This window comes from Danaus plexippus, chromosome 4, assembly GCF_018135715.1.
Source record: "Danaus plexippus chromosome 4, MEX_DaPlex, whole genome shotgun sequence".
Classification (NCBI taxonomy): Eukaryota; Metazoa; Arthropoda; class Insecta; order Lepidoptera; family Nymphalidae; genus Danaus; species Danaus plexippus.
In genome coordinates, this window is record NC_083538.1 from 8,605,780 (window position 1) to 8,619,941 (window position 14,162).

Genomic DNA, 14,162 nt, shown 5'->3' on the forward strand with positions numbered 1-14,162 from the left:
CGACTATTTTAACTTAAAGCTAGCAACATTATTTTTTCCAGTAGCAACATTGTGGAGAGTGTACATACTACATAGATTGACTCAATGTTGTGACATCAACAGTTCTGAAATCGAACTACAATAAAGTACATGTCCATCTTTTTTATATTATATAATAATTATGATTATTTTATAATTCTCCCAAGATATTTAGACTTTCATCATTATAGTAGATAACCAAGTTGGTGTATCAAAGAGGTGGAGAAGTAATATATTCGAATAACTTTTATATTTAATCTGTGACATACAAAATTTACAAGTTCCATACATCACTTTATATAATAAATTTACTCCAACAATATTTCAAACTACATTTCTGTTGAGTACAATGAATATTTCTTTAGACAGAAGTTTGTGTTTTGATTTATAATCATAACTTACCTTTGGGTACGACACAGATAATAAATAATAATGGTATTTATAGACAAAAGTTACAGTTTCAATTCAGGCCTACAGAAGAATTTAACCTTATTTGGTAGTATAGTAATTTTGACCGGTTTTACTTCGAATTCCTCTTGATCTATTGCTATAACTACATCAGGTTTCGGTTCTTGGGGCTGCAATTCAATTGTTCTCGCTTGGACCACAGCTGATCTGTTGTCATCGCCCTGCGCCCGCCGCCAGCCCTCCGAGACGAATTCGAAGTAGGAGTAATTGTTTTTAGCCAGACCAACGTTCAGAGATGGCACTCCGTCGCTGATCTGAGGTTGTATTATAAAATCGGTCGTTTTGAAACACATCTCACTCTCCATAGCACATTCAGGGTTAACCCGGCTGGACAGGTCGGTCTCGGACGCGGCCTCCTTGGTCGGAATGAAGAATGTCCACTTCCGTTTGACTTCCGGCTGCTTAACGACACAATTGCTGCATCCTGAACACGGAGGTGTATATTTTATAGTTCCCCGGCAATCCCAGCTCAGTGTATTTTTGTAACCGTTGAATACATACGACGCGTACTCTCGGAACGGTCCGTATATCCAGTATTTATCCTTCTTAGCTTCAGTGTCACGAAATGCGCCCCACTCCATCGAGTTCAACGCGTAGATTGGTTTGCTCGGTGTTTCTTCATTCAAGGGTTCAATTTTCATGACATTTTTCCATGTAGTATTATTCTCCACTATAGCCATGCACGCCTCTATCAGTTGTTTGACCTTAGCCACTCCATCACCTCTCGGGAACAAGGTGTTCCCCACGCTATTGGTGCGACCTAACGGCAGAACTCCAAGTGGGAATCTGTTGGCGTTGTCATTTCTACGAAGCAGACCTGGAAATAATGATTGATAATATGTAAAACATTAATAAAATTAATAAAAAAGTTTTGTTTGTTTCAAGTTACAAACCTGTCACAGTCTCTGATAGTGTGCCGTCGCCCCCGGCAACTATTATCGCTTCTGTACCCCGTAAAGTTTCCACTATTTCTTTAGCGTGACCCTCGGACGTGGTTTGAATAACGTCAACTTGCAGGCCGGCCAAATGCAGCAGAGGTTCGCAATATTTTTCGAAATCTTTTTTCGCTTTTCTCTTATTGGCCACTGGATTTAATATTATGGTTATTAATGTGGGGTTTCTATCCATCGGTATTAAAGCGTCTCCATACTTAGCAGCCTCCTTACAAGCTGCTCGCATTAAGATATTTATTCTGTTGAATATAAAAGTATTTTTATATAGTATTAAAGTAAACACAAATTTGAGAAAATATGAAAAAAATACCTTAAAATTATTTAATTAAATAGAGATCACATATTTAATTTACGATTGATTTTAAATATTCATAAAATAACTTTTATTGAAGTATGTTTATTACTACTTACTCATATCTTTCTTTGGCTGTAGCCGCACCGTAATACAAGACAACAGCGCCAAGAACGGACTTTTTCCAATTATTACGTAATGTTTTTCCAATTTTAATAATTCTTTCCATGGCATTAATTTATTTAATTACCAACTGTACGTACTGTATCAACAAATTTAAATTGTTTTAGGTTAAGAATATCAGCTGTTTATATTTCTCATTGTCAGATATGAAAAGTCATAGATAATAAATACATAGTATTAAAAATAAATTTAACAAATTTTTATTACTTATTAGTAATTAGTTATTAAAAATTGTTAAAACTTATGTTATTACAAATTAAATATTTAATTATTTGAATATACATCGAAAAAAAGACGAATTTTAATAAATTTTCCTTTAAGCAGCCAGAATAAATAAATAATAAATGTAGATGACTCGAAATTAAATATTAATTATATAATTGTTATTATTGGGGTATTTATTATTTTATCGTAAAAATTTTTGTTTTGTCTTTGGTTCATTGTAATTTGTATAATGTATTTGTCAAATGGATCAACACATCCAACGATTTCCATTTAATATTATGAATATTATTTTTTGTTATTGTTAAAAATCGGTATGAGTTCCAAGAAATCTGATAATAATAAGCTACCAGATGGTTGGGTACTATGTCAATCAAAATCAATTCCGGGAAGGAAGTATTTTTTTAACAAAAAAACTGGGAAATCTTCGTGGTCCCAGCCCCAGGTAAATTCGTAAAAAAATTGCTTACTTCATTGAGGTATTTAACTACGCCCTATTTTAATCTAACTGGCATATGCCTTTTTGGTTTAATTAAATAAATTTTTAAATGATAATGTGGTCGTACTGGAAATCCAGAATGTTTATTTTTTTTTAGGCTGATGACAAATCTGGTAGGATGACGTGTAAAAAAGAAAAATTAAGGAGACAAGAAAGAAAGCGGAGAGAGGAACTCGCCAAAAAGGCAGCCAAAAGGAAAAGTGATGTTAATGATGGAAGTGATTCAAGGAAAAGAACCAAAGGTAATGTCTTGGATTATATTGTAAAGTGAATATCAGATTGTTTGAATATTGTTACAATGGTTTATAATGTTCATCTAGGTGCTTCTGATGCAGGGTGCAGCTCTAGAGGTAGGCTGAAAGAAAGTCCTCATCATCATAGAAGGAGAAAAGAGTCATCACAACCATCACACAGCACTCCAAAAACCACTCCATCAAAATGTACACTCAGTAACTCTGTGTCTCCACAAAAACATTCCTCTTCAAAAAATACAGCAAATACAAGGCTTTCAAATCTAAGAGCAAAACTGGCAGCAGAAGTAAGAGAAGAAGACCTCAATCTTAAAAAGAAGATCAGTCCTAAAACAAATAACGAAACACCACAGAAGAGTCAAAGAAGTGAGCAGAAAAGTCCCAGCCTAAATGATTCCAAATCAACTCAATCACCGAGCAGTGATAGCTCTCAATCAATGCCCTCACCCTCGCAGTTCTTTGCTGCTAATAAGATCATATCTTCAATGAAGGCTCAGTTGCCTGAGGAGTATTGTAATAAAGAGAAACAGAAGGATACTTTTGCGGATATTGAAAAGGGTATATGTAGCCAAACAACCGAGTACCCGTTTTCAAAGCACCCCGCTACACCCCCACAGTTTTCGGAAGCCAGCAAATTAGTATCGGCTATAAAATCCAAATTGGCATACAAAGGCTCCTCTTCGAAGGAAGGACTCAAAACATTTCCGTCAGCCAATGCCAGGCTGGAAGTTTTGAGGGCGAATCTGAGTATGGAGGCAGAACAAGAAATGGGGGATAGTTTTTTAAGTAAAAGTAATGATTCAGAACAAAGGGACATATCAGAGGCAATGGAGGTTGAAGAAATAAAAGAGGTTCGTTCCAAGAGATCTTAATACTTTATTGAACTCTCAGTGCCGCAGTGGTGTATAAGTGATTATGTTAATTCTATTCTACATACGAAGAATCCCTCGTCTCGTGTCTGATGTAAGTTGTTTTCAGGCCAAACATAATGAGACGTTTCTGAGGGACAGCACGTCGGGAGACGACCTGGTTTTGGTCATTGACACTAATATATTTATTCATGACCTTGACTTCATCAAGGTCGTCCTCAACTCACATATCAAAGGTAAATCAGTTTTTTTTTTCTTTATAAACTGTCTGTCACAGGCATCTGCACGCATCTTGCATTAAATAATAATGTTTATATATTTACTAACTTCCTTCTTTATGATGTTGTATTTTTGACACCATTTTGGTAATTTATGCTTTTTTGGCCGTTGTATGATTTTTTAAATATTGATATTAAGAAAAAAAAATTCAGTGAATTATAAATAGGACAATATTGACATATTTTGATATTGTGTTTTATAAAAATTATCATAAAAGATTTTGGTTTGAGATATAATAATTTTATTCATATGTGTTTAGATGAGCTAACAAGAATCGGAAATAAAATTATAAAAAATGTACAGCAATAACTGACAAAAATAGTTTTTCGCACTTTGACTACTTTAATATATTACGAAACAAGATGGCGATTTCATAGTTTGTATTAATGAGATAAAATATGATGAATAACATATTTTTATTATTTAAAGAAGTACTAATACAAATACTGACATTATATATACATTTTACATTTGATTAGCAAGCTGGTGTTTTGATAAAGTCCATATTCAGCAATTCATTGTGGAATTAAATTTAAAACCATGATAATTATATGAAGGGTGAGAGATTGCGATTTTGCGATATTGATCAACATGTATTTACGCTCTACTATAAATGGCATATTCTTCCTCACCCTATGCCCAAGGAGAATGATAGAGCAGCTAAATTGAATTGCTGGCGACTTGCTGCAGTCATCCTTCGCTCTAAGGTGATGGAACGTGTGATTAATGCCAAAATCCTGAAATACCTAACACCACGATTTGTCTAGCGATAGTTAATAGGGCTTTCGCCACGCTCCCTCGACTGGTTATCTTTGAGTGTAACTCACTTAATGCTGGGCTTCCACCATTGACAATTAAGAAGAGCCTCAGGCAGTCAGCCTTGATATGGTTGAGGATCTTTTTGGCATCGAGCCTTGAATCGAAGCTACTATCTTATGGATTGTCCAAACACTTTGCAGATAGATCGTTAGATTTCTGTGCAGGATAGTGGACGATATGTTGTCTATTGATAGCATTTAGCATACTAGTACGTTGGATGGCCTCTGTTCGCGCCGTGCAACTGACCTCCACATACTGTGACAGAAAGTAGTTAACAGCTTGTGACTGAAATCGAGAGTACTCTATTCAGGGGAACTTGGACGGATTTAACTAGTAGACACAAACCCCATGCACTCTGCTATAGGACCTTCTTAACCTTCTCAAACAGTATTTCGATCGTAGGTATCGAAAACTGAAGGGACGTTCACTTTCAGAGCTACATACCTGAAAAGGGCAATTTGGCCTCTAAGAAACCTGGTTTAGAATTCGGTTTTCACGCCGGGCCAAACATTTTCTGTATAAAGCGTAATATCCACAGAAAACAAATTCAAGTACCAATGGGTACTGTCGCATCTCCGGGCTGGAGGACTTTAGATATTAGACTCTTGGTCTCTGGGATCTTTGTCGATGACCCTATGCTCATCGCCTGATATTGAGCCATTAAGTCCCAGGAGAGATCTTACCTCCTTTAGTGTATTTTGCCACCTGAATAGGATGTGTTCCAAGTAACGGATACTTTTTCGCATCGCACTGCTCCTTGTCAGCTGGAAATACATCCTCACTCTGACTCGCCAGTGGTCGTGCACAGGCGTTTCAGATGAATTTCCTATCGTGATGCTTGCACTGTAGCAGAAACTGCCTCCAAAGGTTTTGAAAGGAGTCAACGGATATTTGAAGGGTCAGCAACGCGCATGCAACTTGATTTTGCAGGCGTCCATACATAAACGAAATTATCTTTATAATTGATTGTACCCTTGTGTATGTATTTATTTTTTCCTTGATGTTTTTTGTGTTTTATAATTTTTAAACGAACAATTGTCAACAAGACTCAATTTATTAAATACTAAACATTTTAACATAATTTGATGTAACCTACTTTGTTGGATCATTTTGCTGGGGGATTAGTAACTCGATCTTCCCTTCCTAGGCTACAGCGAACAACCAACAGTCCTCGTTCCCTGGCGAGTGATCAACGAGCTCGACCGTCTTAAAGACAACAACAACGGCAACGGTTCCCTCTGCAAGAGGGCCAAGGCTGCTATGGACTATCTGTATAAATCACTACCAGAGAACAGCAGAATTAAAGGTAAACTTCAGACACTGATGGGACTACTTCAGACGTCTTTATTGACCGTTTGGCCAAGTATCACTATTGAATTTAACAGGTGTTGTTACTAAAGATCTATTCTATTTACGAAGTAAATCTGATATGAAGAATTATTGCCTATTGGCTCGTAACTAATAAATATTTAGAGATGATTTTGTCTAGGTCAATCATTGAGGGATGCCAATTCTCACATATACCCGTGCGAGGTTCCAGACGATGAAATATTGAACTGCAGCCTGCAGCAGCTGGAGAGAGACAAGAATGTTGTGAGTTTACAGCCTAGCGTTAGTTGATTTTTGTCAAGAATGTAATAAAACTGCAGGAATTATGTACTTCTGTTTTTAATATTCTTCGTTCAATTGTTACTTAACGAAGCAAGATTATAAAATATGCTATCTACAGTTCCATTCACACTTTGCTCTCCATCTAGTACACCTCAACATTGGGTCGTATGACAACAAAGTAACATGGCATGTATATGAGTTGTTCACTGTTACCGGTTTACTATAAAGCTGTTTACAATTATAACTCTATTTGAAGTTGTGAAACGATGTAGACACTGATCTACTCCCTGGAGAACTCACAAGTTATTAAATAACCTGTACTAAGTTCATTGAGACACAGAGCTAAGTTGTGCTTAATGAGAAACCGATTCGAATAGCTGCATAATCTAAATAATTTTCTTGCATTCCTTGTCGTGATCAGATACTGCTGACCAACGATAAGAACCTGTGTAACAAGGCCAGCATCAATAACGTGAAACACAGCAACGTCAGCGAACTGCAGAAACTGGTGGAGAACAAGCCACAGCCGCAGACCAGCGACCTGCGGGCCACCGTCAAGAGATACACCGAAGGAGTCTACCACCTCCTCGCCAACATACTGGAGGTGAGGCATTCCAGCGCCACTTTACACAGCTGTGACTCGCTTCCTGCGGGCCACCGTCACGAGATATACTGAAGGAGTCGTCCACTTGCTGGTGATCTTAGACTTTTTGTTGCCGACTTTGGCGTTTAGCGTCACAGGATATGTGTCTTCCTGCATTATAAAGGATTTTGTTCTTTAATTTAATATTTAATTTCATCCGTTTTTCATTCAAATATAACAGCAGATAATTCTCCAAAACATTTTACAAACACCATAGAGGTTTAGACACGCAGTACATGAATAGTAAACATTACTTCAGAATGAGATGCGAGCCAAGTACAACGAGCTCTGGCAGCACGTGGTGTTCAAGCCGCCGCCCTGGTCGCTGGACGACGTCCTGCAGTGCCTGCTGAAGCATTGGATCGCCGTCTTCAACGAGGTGTTCCCCAGGATCGAGCATCTGTTGGCCGACCTCCGAACCAGCCTCATAACGATCGAGAAAAAAGGTACCTTACACAATAAAGACATTACTTGTTTATACTTTTCGTTCAATAAATAATAGTATTTAATGTTTTTATTGGTATTTCTGGTAGCCTGATTTCATGGGGGTCGTACTCCCAAGCGACCCCTTGACATTAACCCCCCCCCCCCTTGAAATTAACACTTGGGGTTAAGGCGGGTAGGTTCGGGAATTTCCCGGGGAGATGTAGATACCTGTCTAACTTGACCCGTGGGTCCGAGGGGAACTAATAATAGATTCCTCGACGTTAAACGAGGCCAATATAACTTGGCTATCTTTCAGAAGAGCCCCCTAATAACAGACCCATGAACTAGCAATGCGTTGAGTAACTGTGTGTTTGATCTTCATTGAGTGATCCATCTTCTTGTTTTGCTCCTCGAGGACCATTCTAATGTTTGAGTTAATGAAGAAAAGAAGTAAGGAAAACATAATATTTTGCAAAGTAATATTGCTCGTCAAACAAACTACACTTTCATCAATAAACGTAAACTATTTTCTAAGTCAATTGATACAAGCAAACTACATACATTTCAGAGCCGAGCACCCTGACGCAGTCCGAGGTGTCGACGTTTAAGGAGTTGTGTGTGGACGTGACCCGCCGCTGTCAGATCATCCCGGAGTACATGGAGCTGGCTAAGACCACCCTCGCGCAGCTGACGCGAGACGGAATCGCCCCGGACACCGTGGACGCCTTCGAGGCGCTCTGGACCGTGCTCTCCAGCTACTGGTCCGTTGCAGACACCCTTGTCACTCTTATCACAGGATCAGTTCGCTTCGCTCTGCATAGGGAGAGATGCCAGCTTATCTTTCTCATTCCTAGGACGATTTTGTCAATAAATAACTGTCGCTATCCGTTTGTAGTAGGACTGGGTGAAGTGTGTGTGCGGGTGGAGGCGTGGCGTAGGTCGGTGTGGCATCAGTATGTTCATATCACATGAAAATGTGTATATAAAGAAAACCCCTTTTTTATTCAGTACTACTCCTCTATCTGTCTCTGGCTTGCTGTCTCTGGCTAGCTGTCTCATGTCATTATTTTCAAAGACTTTCTCATTAGACAAAACAATATATATTAAAAGATATTAAACTGGTCTCACCAGCGCCAAGCTGGCTTCAGCGTTGGGCGTGTCTCACTGTATCGAGGACTCGGTGGGCGGCGAGGAGGGCCTGCAGCAGCTGGTGTCCAGGATCGCCTCCGTCAGCTCGCACGTCAACAATCTGGCCGCCGCACTAGCTGGGTTAGTACGTCGCAGACACTTGGATGTACAACACAAAGAAAGATAGCTAAACCTTACATAAGTTTTGGTTTCCAAATAGAATATCTAACACAATACAATGAAACGATTGGTTGTACCCACGGCACACTTGCTACATGTTGGTAGTAACGAATCTATGATAAACCAAATGTTCAGCAGAAACTCTACATCATTGCGAAGGTTAGCCGAATCTCTTAAATGTATGTATATTGTGTGCAGGGCCCTGGAGGGGGGAGCGGGCGGGGAGGGCGCGGAGGGTGTGAGTAGTCCGTCGTCTCGTCTGCAGCACGCCGTGCTGTCCGCGCTTGCTGACTGCGGCCTGCGGGCGGCGCTGCGGCGGGACCAGCTGGTCGCCTTCTGCCAAGACTGCAGGTCTCCTATCGACACTGACGCCGCCTCCCGGCTTGCCTTATACACTGGACATTGTTTTTAATTAGAGTCTGCTCCGCCGCCACATGCATTGGTTCCGGTGATTAGCTGTAACGTGAAGTGCGAGCGGTGTTGCCCGTCGCTTATTTCGATCCCTGTGTGTCATAACAGCTGTTGACCCCTCCGAACCTCTTTCTATTTTTTGAGTGTGGGTTCCGCTGTGAGTGTGAATTTGTAGTTAACTACTGTGGACAGACGGACTCCCTACAACTGATATTTCTTAGATGGAGGTGGATCATGACGATTCTTCTTCATCCGCTCGTCCTTAATGAATTCCGCGTTTCCACAGACGATTACGCTACTATCCACATTACGCCTGAATTAGGCCAAGAAAATTAAAAATGATAAAATTGAGAATGGAGTTAAAAGAAACTGCCAGAATCGATTTTCTGTCCTGCAATCATCAGCCCTCCAAATTCTTCTCACTGACCCAGTACTCATAAAACTACCTATGCAGACAAAATGATCATGTCCCGCAAGAACCTCAGTCATAGAAGCCTCAGCTTGGTGCCCTCAGCTCAGAAGGTCCTTCGCTGAAACAACCGCACACTCCTCATCGCGGCTTGAATCTTTGACACTATCCTTCTCACTCGTAATCCCTTTTCCTCCCTCTTCATGTACTGCCGGTACAAATTCTTACAAGAAAAAATCTTTTCCTCTTTCCCCCCTACCAGTTTCTTGTGCGGGCTATAAAATGCAGTCCGTGGGGCCATTGTCTCGAATGTTACGTCTGCCTATATTATGAACGAGTCGAGGGTCTCAGTGATGATAAATTACCGTACAAAAGCCGCAGTGAGCCGCCTGAGCGTATATCTGCTACGTGCCAACTCTTCACTGTTCGGTTTTTCGGTCGAAAAGGATTGAAATTATTTATTTAATGAACAAATATTAACCAGCAACCCTCGCCTCCAAAGTGTGGCTCAAGGCGCGGTTCCTCATATGAATAGTGTTGACAGATGTGCTGTTATTCTAGTATAATGTCCAGACTTCGCTTCACACAGCATCACACGCTTCACACAGCGACGCTTCAACATTGTAGGTTTATAAGCAACTAACACTTCATTTATATCTTTTTATATTCCGGTATCTAAGTCTCTCGTTTTCTGTGAGCTGAAAGTTTTAATTTCCACTTTTGAAGGAGATTACAACATCCTCCTCATTTCGTTCTTATCATTGCGACCCACTGTCTCCTTTTTCTTATGCAGCTGTGGGATGAGTGGAATCTCTGTACCCTCAACGAGGGTTCACCGACTAGGGGAGTTCCTTTATCTTAAATGCAAAAAAGTGCCTAAGATTTAACCGTATCTTCATCCTTCCCGGTCTTTCTCGTTTCATTTTTTTCTTTTTTTTTATATTTATGTTAAAAGTGGCCAACGAGCAGACGGCCTCCTGAATGGGAAGTAGTTGCCGTCGCTCGTGGACATCTGCAGCGTGGTGTTGCGGATGGATGCCGCCGTTAAGGTGAAGGGAAGAATGATAGGATGGTCCAATAACCGTCCTGTCAAAAAGCATTGCCCTTGGTCTGACTGAGAGAGTGGTACTCCCCCGGTCGCCAGCCCATGTTGGAGCTGTAGATATTTGGCCACAGCTAGGCTCTACCACCTTATTTAATAATGATACCTCTCATGTGCTGCTTCGCCTGCTTGTTACTGTTTCTCCTCGTCCTAGGTCCCGTTTGGTCTGTCTTAGTTTGGGTAGGTTTAGTCGTGCCAATTCCATCGCATCTAATTCTACAACTTCGAACAAATCTGTCTCGCGGCTCGAGCTGGCTTGTTTTGGCGTGTCCTTCCCTACTTTTCTCGTTTGATTCCGCAGATGATTTCTATGCCCAATGAATCCCTTGGTTAATAAGTGCTCCTAGCTGTTGGCTCACGGCGGTTTTGAGTCAGAAAATTTAAGAACACCTTATAAAAATCGCTTGCAGTAGTTTGTTAAGAGCAAGGGCATCCTCACAAACAGTGTATTCTCGCTGGTGTCTCGCCGGTGACTGGTCTCTATGGACAGTCTTATATTCGTTACGAACGTTCAGAACGTGTTGTCAGAATAGATGTTTTTGCAGGTATTTTTGTCGATTACTTTACTGTCGGAGGTCGCTCACTAACCGGTGTCGCTTTATTCCAGGAACATGTTGCAGGAGGCTCACGACAAGTTCTCGCAGCTGTCCGAGCTGCTGAGCGTGTGTCAGGGCAGACTGGCCACCGCCGTCCGCGACATGAACTGACCGTTCTGCTGAGAACCCCGTCTCTGTCATCCAGGTGTCGGCTCTCTGCACGACGTCACGCGCGCCTCTCCCTCTAACAACATTAAGTGTTTTGTTTCCCATGTACCTAGTATAGTGAACGTCTGTTAACTATCGATGTCTGTCGCCGCGCGTGTCGTGTCGTGTCGCGTCGTGTCGTGTCGTTTCGTGTCGTGTCGTCTCGTCTCGTCCCCGTTCCCCGTATCTAGTCGCAATTTGTACAAACAAATTTAATATTAACTTAGAGCAAATTTGTATAAAACGTATTTATCTTCGTATTATTTATGAAGTTCCTTTCATAATGTTTTTTCTATTTTTTATTATAACTTTACATGTGTGTGTGTAACGTGAAATATGTGTGTGCGTGAGTGTGTGTGTGTAACGTGAAATGAGTGTGTGTGTCTGTGTGTGTAACGTGAAATATGTGTGCGTGAGTGTGTGTGTCTATGTGTGTGTGGGGGGGGGAGTATGTGTGTGTGTGTATGCGTGTTCGTGTGTGTGCATGTGTGCGTGTGCGTGTGTGTGTGGTTGATTCCATGCCGGGCTCGTATCGTTTTGTGTAACCTCAAACAGCAAGCTCTTCCTGCTTGTAAATGATTCGTTCGTTAAGTTCAATCTTAATGTGTTCATGTTCTCGCTCGTTCCATCAGAGATCCAGAATGTTTGCTGTTACGTTAACAAACATTATTTCTGTGTTTGTATTAATACTTTAAGGAGTTGTTTTTTATTTATTATAATAATTATATTGATGTTTTTTTTACAGTAGGATAAGTGATTTATTACTGTTACGTTAAAATTTGTAATTATGTTAAGAGATCATTATAATCCTACTTCAATGCATTTATCACTGTTTACAACGAGTTCTCATCGTCACACTACACACCAAGCGTTCCCCGTTCGTCATTCAATAACCTACTTTAATACTGTAACATGAGAGTATTTGTAAATGAAAGACTGGAAACGTCTAGTATGTAGTGTGATGGTGCGAACTCGTTCTAAGGGAATAGGCCAGATATAAAATTTACAGTAACCGAAATAAGATGAGCTATGTATTATCGGATGCATTATAATGATCCGTGTTGTATATTTGTTGTGATGTGAAAGGGACTTCATCGTCTTCCAAGACTGACTACTGTATATTTTGGTACGCCTTAAATAAGTTCTGTAGATACTTCCGGCGGTCCCGACGTCTGACAGCGAGGGATCTTGTTATAATGGTCGTCATCCGATGAAACGCCAGCGCCGGCGGCGGGACCGCTCCGTGTTGGACGTTAAGTTTTATTGAGCCGTTCGTTTAAGTTTCTTTGTATATATCATTGTTCCGGCTGTTGTCTAACTCGTAGGCGTTAAGGATAACTCCGCTCGGTGTGCGCCGACTCCGGCTTAGTACAGAAACTAATAAATGTATGTAAGAAACGATTAAATAACAAAAAAAATATAATGTTCTCCTCATCCGTATACAAATAATTGATGTCAATGTCTTACTGATTATGCTGTCTGTGTGTCCGGTAGAGGGCGTTAGCTGCTATACTATGTTAAGCGTTTTTAGGTTCTAAAGATGTATTTAAAACCATGAAACTATTCAGATTCTACAAAACCGAGTTTGGAAAATACAAATGTCGTAAAGATTAGAACTTCCGTTTAATTTGTAATGCAGGGGCAATGCACCTTGCTTGTTGGCATGCGGCGCCGCTCGGGGCTCGCTGACCGCCGCTCTGCCACACAACACCCTGTATAAACAGCTTGTTCACTGACCTGAGCTGGCGCTGGCAAGACTTACATATAATGTTACATTTGCCAAACGCGTGGCCTGGGGGCTCCAATAAAACTATTGAAAAAATCTTTTATTTATCATCCCTTTTCAAAGATTGTATGTCACACCGAACAGGTCCAGCGGTGCTCGGTGGCCTGTCAGTATCACAAACTATTTACTGTTTCATTCAAAAAACTTGGGTAAATAGAAGAATTTATATAAAAACTATAGTGATTTCTATCCTATATATTATTTTGTATTTATCAATAAATATATATAACTACAGACAGCATTTTCCTGAATTTCCAGTGAGTTTTTGAAGCCAATCGTTTTCTTTTTTTCGATTTTACAATTTTCTATCGGTAAAATGTTTAACATAACTAAAAAATGATTTCCAATCTTGACGGTTAAGTGAACTATACGTGTTACATTTAGGTGGTTCTGTTCGATATTAAAATTTAAAAATACAAAGAGTCTTAACAGTTAAAATATTTCAATGCATTGGAAATGTCATTAGTAGCCGTAGACGTTGTTAAAGGGCTGTTTCGTTTAACCGCCAGCGAAACCCACAACCGTCTTTTCATGTCAAAGATATTATACCATCCAAGTTCCTGGGTACCAAGGGCCTGCACGAAAATTCGGGGTAGAGTAAGCATAATATGTTTGAAAAAAATACCAATTTTCATCATAATTTCCTTCTAACATTGATAACATTCGCGCATTAAGTTGCAGCAGTCCGATCAGAACTAACATCTATATATTTTATGAATCTATCAACTACCTCTGAGCCAATAAAGTACCTTTAAACGATTACGATATGGTTATCACCGCTTTATGAGAATTATTTAAATCGGAATATCTAGCGGCGATCCAAACATTCTTGTTATTATTTGAAAACAACAAACAAGGAAAACAAAATAA

General features: G+C 40.0%; 2 protein-coding genes across 3 annotated transcripts; one reads left to right on the top strand and one right to left on the bottom strand.

Annotated features, from left to right (window-relative positions):
- Positions 1–259: 259 nt before the first annotated feature.
- On the bottom strand, positions 260–2,048 carry LOC116768356 (acylglycerol kinase, mitochondrial). The gene is made up of 3 exons (XM_032659050.2): positions 1,851–2,048; positions 1,380–1,678; positions 260–1,303 (listed from the first exon to the last, which is right to left on the bottom strand). Exons 1-3 carry the CDS (start codon positions 1,958–1,960, stop codon positions 471–473), a joined length of 1,242 nt encoding a protein of 413 aa, XP_032514941.2. The 5' UTR covers positions 1,961–2,048; the 3' UTR covers positions 260–470.
- A 316-nt stretch (positions 2,049–2,364) lies between these two features.
- LOC116768461 (transcriptional protein SWT1) lies at positions 2,365–13,526 on the top strand. 2 transcript variants are annotated; one of them, XM_032659193.2, is made up of 12 exons: positions 2,365–2,581; positions 2,733–2,877; positions 2,956–3,737; positions 3,865–3,991; positions 6,001–6,159; positions 6,343–6,446; positions 6,886–7,068; positions 7,367–7,553; positions 8,102–8,294; positions 8,665–8,802; positions 9,040–9,192; positions 11,371–13,526. In XM_032659193.2, the coding sequence occupies exons 1-12, from the start codon at positions 2,453–2,455 to the stop codon at positions 11,468–11,470; spliced, it is 2,400 nt and encodes a 799-aa protein (XP_032515084.2). In that variant the 5' UTR covers positions 2,365–2,452; the 3' UTR covers positions 11,471–13,526. The 2 variants fall into 2 exon arrangements, with proteins under 2 accessions (XP_032515084.2, XP_061380151.1); XM_061524167.1 differs by having other exon boundaries at positions 2,971–3,737.
- The last annotated feature ends 636 nt before the right edge of the window (positions 13,527–14,162 follow it).